Source organism: Emys orbicularis, chromosome 12 (assembly GCF_028017835.1).
Source record: "Emys orbicularis isolate rEmyOrb1 chromosome 12, rEmyOrb1.hap1, whole genome shotgun sequence".
NCBI lineage: Eukaryota > Metazoa > Chordata > Testudines > Emydidae > Emys > Emys orbicularis.
In genome coordinates, this window is record NC_088694.1 from 41113623 (window position 1) to 41133471 (window position 19849).

The 19849-nt window shown below is 45.2% G+C and overlaps 1 protein-coding gene and 1 pseudogene across 1 annotated transcript; one reads left to right on the forward strand and one right to left on the reverse strand.

The window, feature by feature from the left end:
* Positions 1 to 381: 381 nt before the first annotated feature.
* On the reverse strand, positions 382 to 1308 carry LOC135886741 (olfactory receptor 5V1-like). Its single transcript, XM_065414524.1, has one exon. The coding sequence runs from the start codon at positions 1306 to 1308 to the stop codon at positions 382 to 384; it is 927 nt and encodes a 308-aa protein (XP_065270596.1).
* Positions 1309 to 8194: 6886 nt separating this feature from the next.
* Positions 8195 to 19849, forward strand: part of LOC135886203 (olfactory receptor 10A4-like) — a 36800-nt pseudogene continuing 25145 nt past the window's right edge.

The following is a 19849-nucleotide window of genomic DNA, read 5'->3' on the forward strand; positions in this document are numbered from 1 at the left end:
CTGGATGCCACCCCATGCTCTGGGTGTCCCTAGCCTATGACTGCCAGATGCTGGGATTGGACAACAGAGGATGGATTACTGGATAATTGCTCTGTGCTGTTCATTCCCTTTGAAGCATCAGGCATTGGCCACTGTTGGATGACGGGGTACTGAACGAGATGTATAATTGGTCTGACCCACTATGCCATTCTTTTGTTTTTATGTTCAAATAGTTAAGAAGATGACAATGATAATTACAAGAAACAGCATCATTAAAAGAAAATCTGAGAAAGAAAACAAAAAGATGATGATTAAGATTATGATGAAAAGGAAGAAAAAGAAGAAAGTGAAACACCAGCAAAAGAAGAAGAAGAAGCTAAAGAAGAGGAGTATAACATTTATTCACATCCTAAGGATCACATTTTTCAAAGCTTCTTTCACATCCTTGTTTCGCAGGGTATAAATGATGGGGTTTAACATTGGTGTTAAGATGCTATATAATAGTGAGATCAGTCTGGTGCTACCCAGTGAGTAACTTGAACTGGGTCTCAGGTAAGTGAAGATACAACTGCCATAGTACAGAAGGACGACAGTCAGATGGGATGAACACGTGGAGTATGCCTTCCTCTTTCTCTGGGAAGAAGGCATTTTCAGTATGGTCGAGATGATGTAAGTGTATGATAGAAGGATGCAGGCAAAGGGTGTCCAGGCTATAAACAGACCAATGAATATGATCAGGAGTTTGTTGAGGGAGGTGTCCCCACATGACAGCTCAAGCAGCGGTGGGATATCACAGAAGAAATAATCAATACGGTTTTCCCCACAGAAGGGTAACTTGAAGGCAAAGACTGTGTGTATTGCAGAGTTAAGGAAGCCACTTACCCAGGAAGCAGCTGACAATTGGAGGCAAATGCTTTTGTTGATGATCAGAGTGTAATGCAGTGGATTGCAAATGGCAACATAGCGGTCAAAGGCCATCACTGCAAGGAGGAGGCATTCTGTGCCCACGAAGGAGAAAAAGAAGAAAAGTTGCAGAACACAGCCCATGTAGGAGATGTTGCTCCTCTCTGAGAGGAGATGGATCAGTAGCTGAGGAATAGTAGTGGTGGTATAACAGATGTCCAGAAAGGACAGGTTCCCAATGAAGAAATACATGGGAGTGTGGAGTCGCTGGTCCACCAAGGCAAGGATGATGATGAAGGTGTTCCCAAGTAGGGTGAAGAGATATGTGATCAAAAATCCACTGAACAGTAGGAGCCGCACCTCCTGGAGGCTAGAAAATCCCAGAATGATGAACTCCTTCAATGCAGTTTGATTTCTCCTATCCATGTTTCAACATTCAATTGTGTTCCTGCCATTGTAAGAGGAGAATGTTACAAGGAGTGTAAATACAAATTTGAGTGTAATCTTGTAATCGAGAAAAGATATGATGTGTGAATGTTCTATTTGAAAATACTAACACCACATAAATGATTTTTGGGGATAACCTCATTATAGTATATGAGGCCACTGGTGATGAACGTTGCATATTAATACCTGGACCCTATACAGTTCTTTTCCTCCATCCTCACAAATGAAATTACAAAAGAGATAGGAGATGTTATCCCCATTTTATCAATGGGGAAAACAAGGCACATGGAGGTGAAGTGACATAGTCAAGGTCACACAGCAGGTCCAGGTCCCATTCACTAGGATACACTGCTCTCTACTGTCTATATCCAACTCAATCAGAATCTTTGCACAGGATCCAGTGGGCTTTATATCAGGACACTAGTAACTATGTAGAAACAGAAGGAAAGAAATGGCAATTTACTAAGATAGATAGATAAAAAGTGCAGTATATCGCGTGTCTTTGAGTTGGGTTTGAGTGTTTGTATGTTTTTGTGTGATTGTGAGTATAATCAATGTGGGTGCTATGTCTGTTGTGTAAGGTGTATGCAGGATTGCGTTTGGTTTGAGAATGTGTGTACTTGCCATGTGTCTGTTTACAAGGAGTGCTGCTTGATTGTGGTTTTGTTTGTTGTGCAACTGGTCACTCCACAACATTCTGTTTAAGTTGCATAGAAATTTTCATTTACACTGAACCAAATAAGGAAGATACTCTAATGCAGTTGAGAACAGAATTTAGTCCATTATACTCATACACTCAAACATCCACCCACACAAAATACTTAACTATGCAACACACACAAACAAACCTACAGAGTGACATATACACAAAACCCACATTCTCATGCGAATACTTTCAGACAGAGAAAAAAATCCCACTCAAACACATTCCCCATACAGAGAGACTCAAATAGACATACCCCAAAAAATACACACATACCATCCTATTCAAGTAGATAAATGTACATCAGAAAACCAGCAGACTCACAAATGGAGCCAGATTCTTTGCTGATGTAAATCAGTGTGGCTGCATTTACACTAGCTATGGTTCTAGATTGATTTACATGAGTTCAGATTCTGCTCTATTACATTACTTTCCTCTGTCGCAAACACCATTAGACTTATCAGCATGCTATAGGTAGGGCTGGCTGAAAACTTTTCATTGAATATCTATCTATCTATAATGGAACATTGGGTTTTAAAAAACAATGAAAATGTTCACAGGAAGTATCTACTTTCCTCTAATTGTATTTGACTTTTCATTGCAAGGTGACAGTGGGGGCATACAAATTACCAGCTGTTCCCTAGGAAAAAAATTCTCTTTTTTTGCCAGTTTTTGGCTGAAAATATCTCCTTATGTGGCAAGTTTCAGCATGGGCATAATTGAGGGAGGTAGGTGGGCATTGCCTCCCCAAACTGTAAACCTCAGGCAGGCATGCAATTTGCCCTCCCCCCGACCCATGTGCAGCCCCGTTGGCCCGATTGGAGCTGCCTCCCCAAATATAGAAGTCAAACTACGCCTATGGTTTTCAGCCAAAAAATATTCAGTTCTGGACACTTTTCAGCTGATATTTTTAAGGATTTGGCTAAAAATATCATATTTCAGGTTTTCATTTTTGATTAAATGTTGAAGATGTCTGCAGAAAAAACAAAATGCAACCTACTCCACTCACCGGTGACAGAAAGCAGCAGTGTTCTAAACTCAGCAGGACTCGTAAGGTGCTGTGTGGCTATTACTTCCTTATATATTTATGTAGCTAGATATGTTTGCATCCACTGGGAAATTCTCTACTACAACATGTTTTTCAACCATGCTCCTGGGCACAGGGAGGGAGGAGAAGCTGAAAGCAAAATCATCCCCAGCAATAAGCCCAAGACCCAATCAATTCTAATGTAGTGAAAAATGCATTTTGCGGTGCATTTGGAGGGGGGGGACTTGGGGTCAAATTTGGCATATAATTTTGGACCAGAAAATAGCTGAATTTTTTGGGGGGGTCGGGGAATATTAAACAGTTAATTGTGATATTTTGGAAATGAAACTTCATTTCTAATGGGCATTTTCCTTATGAAACAACATTTTCATGTTGATGATGTCAATTTCAATAAACATTCGAAATGTTTAATTCTACTCCAGCAATTCTAGTTAGTTAGTTAGTTAGTTAGTTAGTTAGTTAGTTAGTTAGTTAGTTAGTTAGTTAGTTAGTTAGTTAGTGTTGTTGTTTTTGATGGGCAAACAAACCACCACCACCCAAATCCAGTTTCAGAATGAAACAAACCATTTTTTAAAACAGATTTTTGTCTGACACTGAACCAAAAATATTTGCTCAGCTTCCAGAAAAAGCCATGGGACTGGCTCTGTCATGAGAAAGGAAGACTATAAACCTTGGTCCTTGATTTTCAAAGGCCTTGGAACTCCCTTAGTCTCCTTTGAAAATCCCAGCCTGCAATAGCTGGCCTCTACTACTTGAGTGAAAGCAGGTCTCCTTTATCTACTAGTAGGTCCCTTATTTTCTTCTGGGTCTGGCTTGTGAAGGGAGACATAACATGGACCATTATATCACATTTTGGCCATTTCTATAGACTTTGCATCTGAAGCAAGCATAATGAATCCTTGTGCACTAGAGGAAATACACAGTGAAATGGCACTTATAAGGAATAGCCAGCATGACCAAGAACAAATCATGCCCGACCAACCTAATCTCCTTCCTTGACAGAGTTACTAGGTTGGTGGATGGGGGTAAGCAGTACACAAGATACATCTTGATTTTAGTAAGCCTTTTGAAACTGTCCCACATGACATTCTCATGAATCATGCCAGACCAACCTAATTTCCTTTCTTGATGGGGTTACTGGGTTGGTGGATGGGGGTAAGCAGTACACAAGATACATCTTGATTTTAGTAAGCCTTTTAAAACTGTCGCATATGACATTCTCATGAACAAAGTAGGGAAATGTGGTCTAGATGAATTATTATAATGTGGGTGCACAAATGGTTGAAGAAGTGTACTCAAACAGTAGTTATGAATGGCTCGCTGTGAAATTGTGAGGGTGTATCTAGTGGGGTCATGCAAGGGTCAGTCCTGGGTCTGGTACCATTCAATATTTTCATTAAAGATTTGGATAATGGAGTGGAGAGTGTGCTTTTAATGTCTGCAGATGACACCAAGCTGGGAGGGGTTGCAAGAACTTTGAAGTACAGGAATGGAATTCAAAACGATCTCAACAACTTGGAGAATTGGTCTGGATTCAAAAAGATGAAATTAAACAAAGATAAGTCAAAGTACTTCACTTAGGAAGGACAAGTTAAATGCACAATTGCAAAAAAGGGGAGTAACTGGCTAAGTGATAGCAATGCTGAAAGGATCTGGGGGTGATAGTGAAACACAAGTGGAATGTGAGTCAACAATGTGATGCAGTTGTGAAAAAGTCTAATATCATTCTCTGGTGTGTTAACAGGAGTGTCATATGTATGACATGGAAGGAAATTGCTCCATTCTACTTGGCCCTGGTGAGGCCTCAGCCTGGAGTATTGTGTCCAATCCTGGGTGCCACACTTTAGGAAAGGTGTGGACAAATTGGAGAGAGTCCAGAGGAGAGCAACAAAAAAGACAAAAGGCTTTAAAAACTTGACCTATGAGGAAAGGATTAAAAAAAATATATCTGGGTATTTTTAGTCTTGAGAAAAGAAGCCTGAGGAGGGAGCTGATAAGGGTTGTTATAAAGAGGACAGTGATCAATTGTTCTCCTGCAGCAAGGGAGATTTAGATTAGTAGGAAAAACCTTTCTAACTGGAATAATAGTTTCTATGATCTGTCACTCTCTGCAACAGGGGACCACTAATGCTTACCTAGCCCCAGTGCTGCTGTGGGGAAAGGGAGCATAGCTGTGGTCCAACCCCCATTACATTTAATGGAGTTTCAACACTACTGGAGTCCACAGATCCTTTTGTGCCGACACAGGATGGGCCAAAGTAGTGCTATGCTTCTTCATGGGATCATCTGCAGTGAGGCAGGCTCCAGGACTGTCTGCCTGGCACCCACCATACGAACAGGAATGATATTCACAAAGGGACTTCAGCATGGGGACCCTGAGTGTCACCAGGCCTTACTTTTAGGTGCCTAGAAAACCACTGGGAGTCTGGGATTTATATAGGATGAGTTCAGTGCCTTTTGAAGCCAATCCACTGTGGTTAAATAATTCAATAGTAATTGGAGCAGGGGGACTGGACACTCATACTTGCTCTCTCTCTGTCTGGCCCACGTAAAGCAGAGAGGGAATGCACCCTCTGTATACTGCTCTAGGGAAACAGCCCCTGCTTATCTGTAGGCCTCTATTTCCCTGAGACCTCTTGTCCTCTATCAGGGATGGAAATTCTGTGCTCCAATCAGGGCCCCAGAATGCCAGAAGCCTCTCAAATAAAAGTAAGCACATGCCATTAGAAATACCTCACTGCCTTCTCTGAGCTTCGGGCATAGAGCTCCCATGGGTAAGAGAGAGACTTGTGTTTCCCTACCTCACAATGGGGGGTTTTGTAGGTAAACTGTTAAGATTAGTGAAGTGGTCAGATATCATGGTGATAGGGGTCATTCAAGTACTTATAGATTCATAGATTCTAAGGCCGAAGAGACCATTGTGATTATCTAGACTGGCCTCCTGGGGGCCAGAAAATGTGCCCCCAAATATTTCATACAGCAGATCATTTACAAAACAAAAATAAGAACAAAAACAAAACAATGCTGATTTAAAAATTGCCAGTGATGAAGAATACTTGGTAAATTGTTCCAGTGATTAATTACTCTCACTGTTACAAACCTTATTTCTAGGTGGGATAGATAGATAGATAGATAGATAGATAGATAGATAGATAGATAGATAGATAGATAGATAGATAGATAGATAGATAGATAGATAGATCAGTCAAGAATAATATAAAATCAGTTTTATTTTGTTGTAACACCCTTTTAGACAAACTATCCCCCACACATTTTGCAGAGAAGAAAAATACATATAACCATATTAAATAATATACAGAGCAGAGGGAAATAGACTAATTAGTACAAGTTAATAAGACATAAGTATAGGCAAATAAGAAATACTATAAATAAATATTTTTTTTCACTTTGGACTTGTCTACACTACAGACCGTTGTCTGGTATAGATGTGCCAGCAAAGACCCGTAGTGGAGACACAGTATATGCCATCAAAAGGAGTTCTGCTGGCATAGCTACACCGCCTCCCTGAATGACATAAGCTATGTGGTTCACACAGTTGCCTCTACACCAGGGGTTTTGCTGGCATAGCTATGTCACTTAGCTGTTTGGTAAACTTTGCAGTCCACACCTTCCATAGCATTTTTCACCTAAAGATATGAAATGACTACAAAGAAAAAGGTTGGGAACTTTTTTTAAAATTAGGCTTACTCCCACTGAAATTCAGTGGGGGAAAAGAGCACGTAAATCCTTTAGATTTGTTTAAAATCCAAGCGTAGGCCTTTGAGGGAGTTGGGCAATAGGGACTGCTCAGTTCACCCACTATTAATATGCACCCCTGTCAGGGATAGCACCTCAAAGCTCAGTACCTATTGAAATACTTGTAGGCCTGTAGACTCTTACTCACACAAGTAAAGGTATGCATGTGCATTGGCAGAAGAGGAAGTAAGTCAATCAATCAGACAATTACTCATGGCTGTGATTTTCAAAGGGTCATAAAGGAGTTCATTGAAAGTCAACGGGAGTTGGTGCCTAACTCCATTACGCTCTTTTGAAAGTCTAGGATTACATGTTTAAGTATTTGAAGGACTGGCCCCAAATTTCAACTTTTTAGTCTTATATACATTGGCGAATCAAAGAAATGTGGGGCAGGAAGGGACCTTCAGAGGTCATAGAGTCCAGCCCCGTGCAGTGAGGCAGGATCAAGTTAACCTAGTCTTCTTTATAACACTCCTTAACACCCTTGAAGACTGATATCAGGTCCCCCTTCTGTCTCCTTTTCTCAAGACTAAACATGCCCTATTTCTTTCATCTTTCCTCATAGGATCAGGTTTTCTAAACCTTTCATCATTTTTGATGCTCTCTTCTGGACTCACTTCAATTTGACCCCATCTTTCCTAACTTTGTGAAACATGTTCAAGGCCACACAGCAACTAATATTATATTTATAAATTAAGGTTCAGTTTAATCGCAATGGTTTATTGTTTAATCCTTTCTCTGATTTTATTACTCCAAACTTAATAATAACACTTAACAACCCCGTTAAAAGCTTTCATCCAGAGATATGAAAATGCTTTACAATTGTGATGGGGCTTCAACTCCCCTGCTCCAGCTCCTAAACCCATTCCCTTTACAAAGTCATCAAATGTCACCCATGCTCCTGATTCCCAGCACCATCCTGAACCACTAAAACCCCCTCCCTTCCCAGAGGGCAGAATAGAATCCAGAAGTCCTGACTACCTGTGTCCCTATACTCTAACCCACTGCTCCCGCCTCAGAGGGCAGAATAGAACCCAGGAGTCCTGACTCCTATATCCCAGATGTTCTAACTTGCTACTTCCTGCTCCTTTTCCACAGGTGGAAATAGACTAAGATAAGTTTTTAGTATAGATCAAGCCCAAGAGAAGAAAAATCAGAAGATTCCTGACAGAGATGAGTAAGGTCCAAAAGACCGAACAGCTGAGCTGGGTGTACACAGAGAGATGAGAAAGGTGACAATGGTGCAGCTAACTGTGACTCTATCTATCTATCTATCTATCTATCTATCTATCTATCTATCATGATTTACCCCTCAGCTATCATGATATACCATGCAACCCCCTCAGCTATCTATACCTATGTGGTCTCAAGAGGACAGAGATATGGAGGGAAACCTAACTGCAGTGACTGAGTTTATCTTCCTTTTTGGGCTTGTCAGACCTCCAGCATCTGCAGCCCCTTCTATTTGTCCTGGTATAGCCTGATCTATATATTATGTATTCATTATATTGATTACTTGAGAATTCTCAATTATCACCTTGAGGGTTGACAGCTCCTTATCCCAAGATTAGGCCCAGTATTATTAAAATTACTATATAGTTGGGAACCTCGATGTGCACAATTGCAACACGCACACTATAGGAACTCCTCTGTATTTACAAATAGTTTATTAATACTTTTAGCAAAGTCACAAACACTCTGACTCAGAAAGGTAGATAGACAGACTACAGAATGTACATTTGAACATCCATATACTCACACCATCTCTTGAAGGACAACCTGAAATGTGAGCCATTGTCTTCCTCATCACTGTCACCTTCCTCTTCTTTACCGGTGGCCATCATTCTGGCACCTTGCAAGAGCTACATCTCTCTCACCCCCTGCTCAAGGCTGAGATGTAGCTTTTATAATATGTTCTGTTGACCCCACTATGTCTAATGCATATTCAGTAGGGGTTTTTCCCCTTTTCCTTATTTGTATTTCCTCTACTAATGTTCGGGTATCCCATTTGCTGGGAATGGGCAACTGAGGATGGATCATTTGATGATTACCTGTTCTGTTCATTCCTACTGGGGCACCTGGCATTGGCTACCGTTTGAAGACAGGATCCTGGGCTAGATGGACCTTTGGTCTGTCCCAGCATGGCCATTTTTATGTTCTTATATAGATTAGTTTGCTGATATGTGTAACTACCATTTCAGCTGATGATCACACCCGTCACCCCTTCCTCAAGCGGATTTGCGGTTATTACGTCCACGTTCACTGTGGTGGCATTTACTGGAACATTCCACCTCCTACCATTGAGCAAGCTCTTCTTAGTTCCCAAATCTAAAGGTAACTGTTAATCTCTGCCAAGGGGTATGGCATACTTAACCACACTTATGCTAATTTATGCTTCAGCTAATATCTTACAGGCCTGTAGGTTTCTTGCCTTATGGCTGAATATAATGAAAGCAGCGAATATAGTAAAGACAAGCTAGCCATATGGGCTGCCATGGTCTTATTCATCTACCTTACCACCCTGATAGGAAATGTCCTCATCATCGCTGTCACAGTGGCTGACCTGTCCCTCCAGATCCCTATGTATTTCTTCCTTGGGAACTAGTCAGTCTTGGAGATCTGCTACACCTTGGTTGTCATCCCCAAGACCTTGTCCAAGATCCGCTCTGAGTGGCAGGCCATCTCCTTCCTGAGCTGTTCAATCCAGATATATTTCTTCCTTCTCTTTGGCCACATGGAATGCTGCATGCTGGCTGTGATGTCCTCTGACCGTTATGTTATCATATGCAACTCCATGCATTACTTACTCGTCATGTGAAGAAAGATCACTGTTATCTTGGCAGCTATGGTGTGGATCATATGCAAGGTGGTGCCGTGTGAGCAAATGGTGGCCACATTGATGTTACCCTTCCACTGGCCAAATAAAATCAACCACTTCTTCTGTAACATCCTCCCAGTGCTTAGGCTGGTGTCATAAACATACAGCTAAGGGTAGCATAAAATCCCTCCTTACCCTGTAAGGGGTTAATTCCTCTTTTACCTGTAAAGGATTAAGAACTCAGGAACCTGGCTGACACCTGACCAAAAGGACCAATAAGGGGACAAGATACTTTCATATCTGGGGAGGGGGGAGGCTTTGTCTTTCTGTTCTGTGTGCTTCGGCACAGATCAAGGAAGCAAGCAATCCAGCTCCTATAAAGTTAGTAAGTATTTAGCAAGGAAATGTGTTAGTTTACTTTTATTTTGGCTTGTGTTTTCCTTTGTGTAAGAGAGAGGTTTATGCCTAGTTTTGTAACTTTAAGGTTTTGCCTAGAAGGGAGATCCTCTGTGTTCTTGAGTCTTTTGTTATTCTGCAAAGTACTTACCATCCCGGTTTTACAGAGGTAATTCTTTTACCTTTTCTTTAATTAAAATTCTTCTTTTAAGAACCTGATTGATTTTTCATTGTTTTAAGATCCAAGGGTTTGGGTCTGTGTTCACCTTTACCAATTGGTGAGGATATTATTCTCAAGCCGCCCCAGGAAAGGGGCTGTAGGGACTTGGGGGATTATTCTCAATCCTGCCAACAAAAAGGGGTGTAGGGTCTTGGGGGGATATTTGGGGAAGGTAGGGCTCCAAGTGGCCCTCCCTAAATGTTTGTTTAAATCACTTGGTGGTGGCAGCGTTACTTAATCCAAGGTATAAGAGAGAAATTGTGCCTTGGGGAGTTTTTAATGGACGCTGGTAGAAATAAGCTTAGGGGGTCTTTCATGCGGGTCCCCACATCTGTACGCTAGAGTTCAGAGTGGGGAGGGAACCCTGACATGGTGGCAGAGTGGTGGGATCATTTTGAACCAGAGATCATTTTGAACCAAAAGCCCAGTAGGATTTTTAAAGGACAATTTTTTTTCCGTTCTGGCTATTTAGAAAGCAGATAGAGATCTTATCTCTCTTTGCCTGGAGGCAAAGGTATCAGGTTCTTGTAACAAAGGGATTTTTTTTTTTTTTTTTAGCTGTGAGCAGCTGGAGATTTTTGTCTCTGCCTGAGGGCTGGGTAGTTAATTTTCTACAAGGGAAAACAGAAGCCAAAATAAAAGATAAAGAGGGATTTTATGCTACCCTTAGCTGTATGTTTATGACAGCTGGTGAGCAGGGGCACATCCCTCACCGATGCCATTCTCACCTTGCTCACTGTGGTGTTCACAATAGTCCCCTTGATCCTGATCATCATCTCCTAAGCCAACATCAGCTGCACCATTCTGAAGAGGTGCTCAGGTAAGGGGAGACACAAAGCTTTCTCCACCTGCACCTCACATCTCATCACAGTCACCTCATTCTATGGCATCAGTTTGATCATAGAATCATAGAAGCATAGAAGATTAGGGTTGGAAGAGACCTCAAGAGGTCATCTAATCCAACTCCCTGCTCAAAGCAGGATCAACACCAACTAAATTATCCCAGCCAGGGCTTTGTCAAGCCGGGCCTTAAAAACCTCTAAGGATGGAGATCCGCCCCTCCCCCCGAAGTAATCCATTCCAGTGATTCACCACCCTCATAGTGAAATAGTGTTTTCTAATATCCAACCTAGACCTCCCTCACTGTAACTTGAGACCATTGCTCCTTGTTCTGTCATCTGCCACCACTGAGAACAGCTGAGCTCCAGCCTCTTTAGAAACCCCCTTAAGGTAGCTGAAGGCTGCTATCAAATCTCCCCTCACTCTTCTCTTCTGCAAACTAAACAAGCCCAGTTCCCTCAGCCTCTTCTTGTAAGTCATGTGTCCCAGCCCCCTGATCATTTTTGTTGCCCTCCACTGGACTCTCACAAATTTGTCCACATCCTTTCTGTAGTGGGGGGCTCAGAACTGAACACAATACTTCAGATGTGGCCTCACCAGTGCCGAATAGAGGGGAATAATAACTTCCCTCGATCTGCTGGCAATGCTCCCACTACTGCAGCCCAATATGAGGTTAGCCTTCTTGGCAACAAGGGCACACTGCTGACTCATATCCAGCTTCTCATCCACTGTAATCCCCAGGTCCTTTTCTGCAGAGCTGCTGCTTAGCCAGTCGGTACCCAGCCTGTAGCAGTACATGGGATTCTTTCATCCTAAGTGCAGGACTCTGCACTTGTCCTTGTTGAACCTCATCAGATTTTTTTTTGGTCCAATCCTCCAATTTGTCAAGGTCACTCTGGATCCTATCTCTACCCTTAACCATATCTACCTCTCCCCGCAAGTTAGTGTCATCTGCGAACTTGCTGAGTGTGCAATCCATCCCATCATCCAGATCATTAATAAAGATGTTGAACAAAACCTGCCCCTGGACGGGCCCCTGGGGCACTCCTCTTGATACTGGATGCCAACTAGACATCGAGCCATTGATCACTACCCATTGAGTCTGACAATCTAGCCAGCTTTCTATCCACCTTATAGTCCATTCATCCAATCCATACTTTTTTAACTTGCTGGCAAGAATACTGTGGGAAACCATATCAAAAGCTTTGCTAAAGTCAGGATATATCATGTCCACTCCTGTCTCCATATCCACAGAGCCAGTTATCTCATCATAGAAGGCAATCAGGTTGGTCAGGCATGACTTTCCCTTGGTGAATCCATATTGACTGTTCCTGATCACCTTCCTCTCCTCCAAGTGCTTCAAAATAGTTTCCTTGAGGAACTGCTCCATGATTTTTCCAGGGACTGAGGTGAGGCTGACCGGTCTGTAGTTAACCAGATTCTCCTTGTTCCCTTTTCTAAAGATGGGCACTATATTTGCCTTTTTCCAATCATCCAGGACCTCCCATGATAGCCAAGAGTTTTCAAAGAAAATGGCCAATAGCTCTGCAATCACATCAGTCAACTCCCTCAGCACCCTCAGATGCATTAGATCTGGACCATGGACTTGTGCATGTCCAGCTTTTCTAAGTAGTCCTTAACCTGTTATTTCACCACTGAGGGCTGCTCACCTCTTCCCCATACTGTTTTGCCCAGGATAGCTGTGGAGGAGCTGACCTTGTCTGATAAGACCGAGGCAAATAAAGCATTGAGTACTTCAGCTTTTTCCACATCATCTGTCACTAGGTTGCCTCCCTCATTCATTAAGGGTCCCACACTTTCCCTGACCTTTTTCTTGTTGCTAACATACCTGTAGAAACCCTTCGAGTCACCATTCACATCCCTTGCTAGCTGCAACTCCAGTTGTGTTTTGGCCTTAGAATCATAGGATATTAGGGTTGGAAGAGACTTCAGGAGGTCATCTAGTCCAATCCCCTGCTCAAAGCAGGACCAACACCAACTAACCAACACCAACTATTTCAAACCTTCCTGATTACACCCCTGCATGCTCGAGCAATATTTTTATACTCCTCCCTAGTCATCAGTCCAAGTTTCCACTTCTTGTAAGCTTCCTTTTTGTGTTTAAACTCACCGAAGGTTTCTCTGTTAAGCCAAGCTGGTCGCCTGCCATATTTTCTGCAAATCGGTATGGTTTGTTCCTGCGTCCTGAATAAGGCTTCATTAAAATACAGCCAGCTTTCCTGGACTCCTTTCCCCCTCATATTTGCCTCCCAGGGGATCCTGCCCATCAGTTCCCTAAGAGAGTCAAAGTCTGCTTTTCTGAAGTCCAGGGTCCGTATTTTGCTACTCTCCTTTCTTCCTTTTGTGAGGATCCTGAACTCAAGCATCTCATGGTCACTGCTGCCCAGATTGCCACCCACTTCTACTTCCCCTATCAATTCTTCCCTGTTTGTAAGCAGCAAGTCAAGAGGAAAAGGGCCCCTGGTTGTTTCCTCCAGTAGTTGCACCAGGAAATTGTCTTCAACACTGTAAAGGGTCCGGTGAGGGGGGTTGTGCCCTCTTAGGGGCCGTCGGGCGCCAGGCCGCCTCACTACACGGCCAAATCAGACCTCGGGTTCGGGAGGTCTCGGGGTTCCGCCCCTTAGGCGGGGGCTAAACAAAAGGCTCCCTGCCGCTGCAAGGAGCTCCAGCCCTCAGTCAGGGCTGGGCAGTATACCAGTCCTAAGCTCTGGTTCCGGCAGCCGGAGCTGAGCAATTACCAAGTCCAATACGCCCAAACGCTAGCTCAGGGCGGGGCAATACACCAGGGTTCGAGGGGCTCCGGTCCTGGTAGCGGGAGCGGAGCACTCACAAAGTCAGGAAGCCCAGGCCCTTAGTCGGGGCGGGGCAACGCACAATAGTCCAGGGGGCTCAGGTCCTTGTATCAGGAGCTGAGCACTAAAAGTCAGTACGCCACGGCCCTCAGTCAGGGCGAGGCAACAAACAATAGTCCAGAGGGCTCAGGTCCTTGTAGCAGGAGCTGAGCACTAACAAAGTCAGGAAGCCCAGGCCCTTAGTCAGGGTGGGGCAACAAACAATCAGTCTCTCTGAGGCTCAGGCCCTTAACCAGGGGCTGAGCAACCACACAGTAAGTCCAGGGGCTTAGGCCCTCAGGTAGGGGCTGAGCAAACACACAGTGCTTCAGGGCTCAGGCCCTCAGGCAGGGACTGAGCACCAGTAGTGGCAGCCCAGGCCCTAGGTCAGGGCGGGGCAGCAAGCAATCAGTAGCCCAGGCCCTCTGGTGCAGGGGCTGGGCAGGCAAACAGTTCAGGAGCCCAGGCCCTCTGGTGCAGGGGCTGGGCAGGCAAACAGTTCAGGAGCCCAGGGTTAGGGAGGAGGAGAGACTGCCACCCGGCGTGGGGTGGCAGGGGGGAACACAGGCCCACCCACTCCACTGTGTTCCAGCCCGGGGCCCTATCAGCAGCAGTCCGTCTGCTGCTGGGTCAGTGGGGATCCTGACCGCAACACACTGACATAGGCTCGGGGTCTGCTATCCCCGGGCCACTTCCCATCTCCTCCTCCATGGGTACCTGCTCATCGCTGGGCTCGGCAGCGGGGTCCCACACCATGGGCTCCTCGGGTTGCTGAGGGCTGTCTAGGTTGGGCCGCTCCTCCGGTCTCGGGTCTGGCTCCGGCTCGGGCCGCTCCTCGGGGTATCGTGCTCGGGGCAGGCTCGGCCAGTCCGCCTCGGGGTACCGCCCTCGGGGCAGGCTCGGACAGTCCACCTCGGGGTACCGCGCTCGGGGCAGGCTCGGACAGTCCACCTCGGGGTACCTGCCTCGAGGGAGGTTCGAGCGGCCCACGTCCGGGTACCTGCCTCTGGGAAGGCTCGGTCTGCCGGCGTCAGGGTACCTGCTTCTGGGAAGGCTTGGTCTAGCCAGAGCCCGAGCAGGAGCGTCTGTCCTCTCCGGCCGCTCGGCTCCAACTGAGTGTTGGGGCCTGGCTTTTATACTTCCTGTCCCGCCCCTTGACTTCCGGGGGGCGGGAACAGGTGGCGGTGGCTCCGCCCACTTGGGTGGCTGTTCTGGTTCCTCCCTCTCTGGGGTTGGCTCCGCCCACCTGGGTGGCTGTTCTGGCTCCTCTCTCTCAGGGGCTGTCGGGAGCCAGGCCGCCTCACTACAAACACACTCCAAAAACTTTCTGGATTGTCTGTGCACTGCTGTATTGCTCTCCCAGCAGATGTCAGGGTGATTGAAGTCCCCCATTAGAACCAGGGCCTGTGTTCTGGAAACTTTAGTTAATTGTTCAAAGAAAGCCTCATCTACCTCATCCTCCTGGTCTGGTGGTCTATAGCACATGCCCACCATGACATCACCCGTGTTGCTCTCACCTCTAAACTTAACCCAAAGACTCTCAACAGGCTTTTCTCCAGTTCCATACTGGAGTTCTGAGCAATCACCACTTTCCTACATACAGTGCAACTCCTCCACATTTCCTCACTGACTGTCCTTCCTGAACAGTTTATACCCATCCATGACAGTGCTCCAGTCATGTGAGCTACCCACCAATTCTCTGTTATTCCAATCACATCATAGTTCTTTTATTGTTCCAGGACTTCCAATTCTTCCTGCTTGTTTCACGGGCTTCTTGCATTCATGTTCATGCACCTAAGATAACTAGCTGATTGCCCTGCTTTCTCAGTATGAATCAGGAAGCCCTATTATCGCCTACATGAGGCCCGGTTCCAGTGTCTCGGTGGACACCGAACGAGTCCTCACCCTGCTCTACATAGTCATTATTCCAACATTCAACCCAGTCATATGCAGCCTGAGGAACAAAGAAGTAAAGGAGGCTCTGAGTAAACTCTTGAGCAGTAGTGGGATTTTCGCATTCTTATCAGTTTGTTTTTCTCATCACTGAGCCCCATTCAAATGTCTCAACGTGGGAGGTCTGACAAAGTGGGAACATGTCTGTATTATTTCTTACGGATATGATGTATGATTTGGTTTCTCTTTTCAATTGGGCATTGCTGCCTGATCAAATGCATAGAGTCAAACCAAACAGATTGTAAAGTGGACTGTTAAAGAACGCAGGAAGAGTAAAACAACCACACTGGTCTATCAGCCTCTGAGGTACCTGCTTCAGAGAGCTAGGACAGCAATGGGCTAGGTCATTGGTTGGGAGGGCTACAAAGGAAGTGGTCAGCTCGGCTGGAAGCTGACAGAGGGACCCAGAGCCAGCAGGGTGAAGGCTGACAGACAGACTGAGCTGGAGGTGAATGCCAAGTGTAGTGAAGACAATAGGTGCACAGGTCTCTTTGTTATTTTTTAAAACTGCTTCTCTAAGCTCAGGGCATGATTTGGACAAATATTCCTGCTTCTGTGTCACTGAAAACTATTACTGACCCCAGGCTCTGGAAGGGGAACTCTGGCCAAGTCCAAGTCCAGCTAGACCTGCTAAATTGCATGGTTGGAACCCAGGTGGAAGTAACTTGGAGACCCAGTCAGAGAGTGATTTGATTGTGGGGTCCCACACCAGAAAGAAGTGGAGTCATGAGCCATCCATGAGAAAGGGGTGTTCTCAGGGGACCGGAGATGGGCCTCAGAAGGAGCAGCCTACCCAAGGGGCTCCTACAAGGGCAAATCCCTCATAAAGTCTGGGCTGTAGGTTATCTCAGCTACACTTTAAGAAAGATGTGGACAAATTGGCAAGAGTCCAGAGGACAGCAACAAAAAACGATAAAAGGTTCAGAAAAGGTGAGAAAAAAAACTATGGGAAAGTTGAAAAAAATGGTATGTGTAGTCTTGAGCGTAGTAGAGAGAGAGAGAGCCTGGAGCACAGGCCCTGGTGCAAGATTTAAGGACTGAACTAGAGACTGTGAACCAAAGTCTGGCCATGTATTCAAGCAAATGCTTACAAGTTCACTGTCCAGTGCATGAACTTGGAAAAGTTGTTGATAGTGTACTAGGCACTAGATATTTACATACATTTATTCCAGTTAGTACAGATATATCCCAATCTAGTGCAAGATAAGATGGTATGACAAAATAATGAATAGGGATGTTTTACCCAAGAAATCAGAAATAAGGGGAGGTAACACAGAGATGTCAGGAAATATGTAAGGCGGTGTCTAAGCTGTTTATTCCAGTTGTTTGCATCAGCCTATAAATATCAGGGTACTTTGCCTTAACCCTTTGTCCAGCCGAGGGGGCAGTGGTAAGTCCTGTTGCTGCCTGATCTCAGTCCATTGGATCAGGCCTACATGTGTTAGTGTATCTGTAACCACAGAGCCAGAGCACTAGGACCGTGCTCCATTGACAATAAACCTGGCCGAGTGCCTTCACCACAGAACCAAGCCTGTGCTTTCTTTATGGGATCTGTTGGAATCAACATGTCCTGTATTCCAGGACAGAACCGCTGAGCAGCCTAAACAGCATTACTGAGGAAACGACGTTCCAGCCTTCAGCATTTATCAGATTTGATAAAGAGCTGATATAAAGACGACTGTGTTCAATTGCTCTCCATGCCCACAGAAGATAGGACAATAATGTGCTTACTCTGCAGCAAGGGAGATTTAGGTTAGATATTAGGAAAAACTTCCTAACTCTAAGAGTGGTTAAACTTTGGAATAGGCTTTCAAGAGGGGTTATGGAATCCCCATCATTGGAGGTTTTTAAGAAAAGTCGGACAAAAAACACCTGTCAGGGATGGTCTAGGTTTACTTGGTCCATACTTGGAGGAGAGGAAGGTGATCAGGAACAGTCCTACCATGGTGCAGGGTTTGGGCTTGAAGACTTTTGGAGATTCCTTCCAGCTTGATATTTCTATGATTATAATCATCATCGTATAAGGTCAAGCTCCTTTGTCCCCATATTAGTTCTTGACCAGATTTAACCTCAAGTAAAGGCATCATTTCCCAATGTGCAGAGGTGGCAGAGACTCTCCCAGAGGATACATCTAGACTTCTCAGTTGCCTTCCAGAAAGTCAGCTTTAAAAAGTAAGGACGAGATTCACAAAGGGGAATTAGGCATTTCAACACTCAGGGTTGCAACCTCTCTCTTTTAGGTGCCCTGCTGCCTGGTTCCATTCACAGTCCTAAGTGAGGAACCCAGGGCAAGATTCATACAACAACTTAGCTCTGGTGAGGCTGTTTGTCACCACGCCTAACTTGTAGGCAGCTGGAAAATCACGGGTTCACAAAACCTGAGTTTGGCACCTGAGCTCCCTATGCAAAAATGAGTGTGATAGGCACCTAAGTATGGGATTCACAAAAGGCAGCATGATAGTGGGGAGCTGCCTAAGGTAGCCAAAGGGAGAGTGGTGTACTAACCCCTGCCCCTCTCTTGCAGGTAGGTCCTTAAGTCCCTGCTGCAGATTCTCGAGATTCTCAGCTGCAAAGCCTGTCGTGGTGTCAGGCACACTATGTCATTTTGAAGAGGGCAAGAAGAACACCCTGCCAGCTTTCAGCCCAGCAGCTTGGGTACTCACCTGGGATGTGGGATACCACTGATTCAAGTCGCCCCCATTCCTGAAGGGTAGAACGGATTTGAACAGGCCTTTTCTATCTCTCAGGTGAGTGCTAGACCCATGGAGTGTGATAGACACTGAAGCAACAGGGCTCCCTCATTCTCTTTTGTTGAAGGCCCGCCACACAGTGGCTAACTCATTTAAAAAGGCATTGGTAGGGTTGCCAACTTTCTAATGGCTGAAAACCAGACACCTCTGACCCGACCCACCCCCCAGAGGTCCCATCTTTGATGCTTTCCCCATGTCCCACCCCCCCACTTGCTCCCCCTCTGCCCCATCACTCGCTCCCTCCATCCCAGAGCAGAGCTGGCAGGCACAGAGGGGACTTGAAGCAGGGTTCTCCCACATCCTAGCTGAGTACCCTCACCACTGGCCTAAACATCTTGTCCCTCTGGCAGCTTGTGCAAGCTTGCCTAGAGGGGCCTGCGCTGGTAATCATGCTCTGAGATTACCTACCATATCAGGCCCTGCAGGGGACATAGATGAAGGCCTTTCTTCCCCTAGTTTGTGCATCGCTCTGGGAGAGGCTGCTCTGCTTACATTCAGAGGCAGAAATATAGGCCCCGAGAGAAAGTTTACTGCAAAAATTTAGGGGCTGAGTGAGTTTAGGTGCCTACAGGGTTCAGGGTCAGCTGTGAGGGGTTTTGTGAGTTGTTGTGGGGCCTGATTCTGGGATTTAGGCACCTAAACTGGCAGTTAGGCTCCTATGCTCTTTTGTGACTCAAGGCTCTACAATATAGGGGGAGAGTTAGGTGCTTAAAAAGGGAATTCACAAAAGCAGGCCCCCTGACTGGGGGGACCACCTAATCTAGCCAAGCACTGAGCAGCTGGAGCACTCACGCACCTCAAGGTATGGAAGGCTCTGGTTCAAATCCCTCCTCTGCCTGATGAGAGAAATTTGATCCCCGATCTCCCCCCTCATAGGAAAGGACCCTAAACATTGGGGCTATCTAGAATTATGGGGTTGATACATCTCAGACACTCTTGTTCAAAATGTTTCATTTTCAATGCAAATTTAAAGGCCTGCTCTACACTTCAAATTTCAGATCATCTAGCTATGTCACTCAGCAGTGTGAAAAATTCACACACCTCAGAAATGTAGTTAAGCTGACCCAAGCTCCAGCGTAGACAATACTAGGCTAATGGAACAATTCTTCTGTTGACTTTCCTACTGCCTCTCGGAGAGGTGGATTCATTACATTGGTGGAAAAACCCCTTCTGTCAGTGTAGTA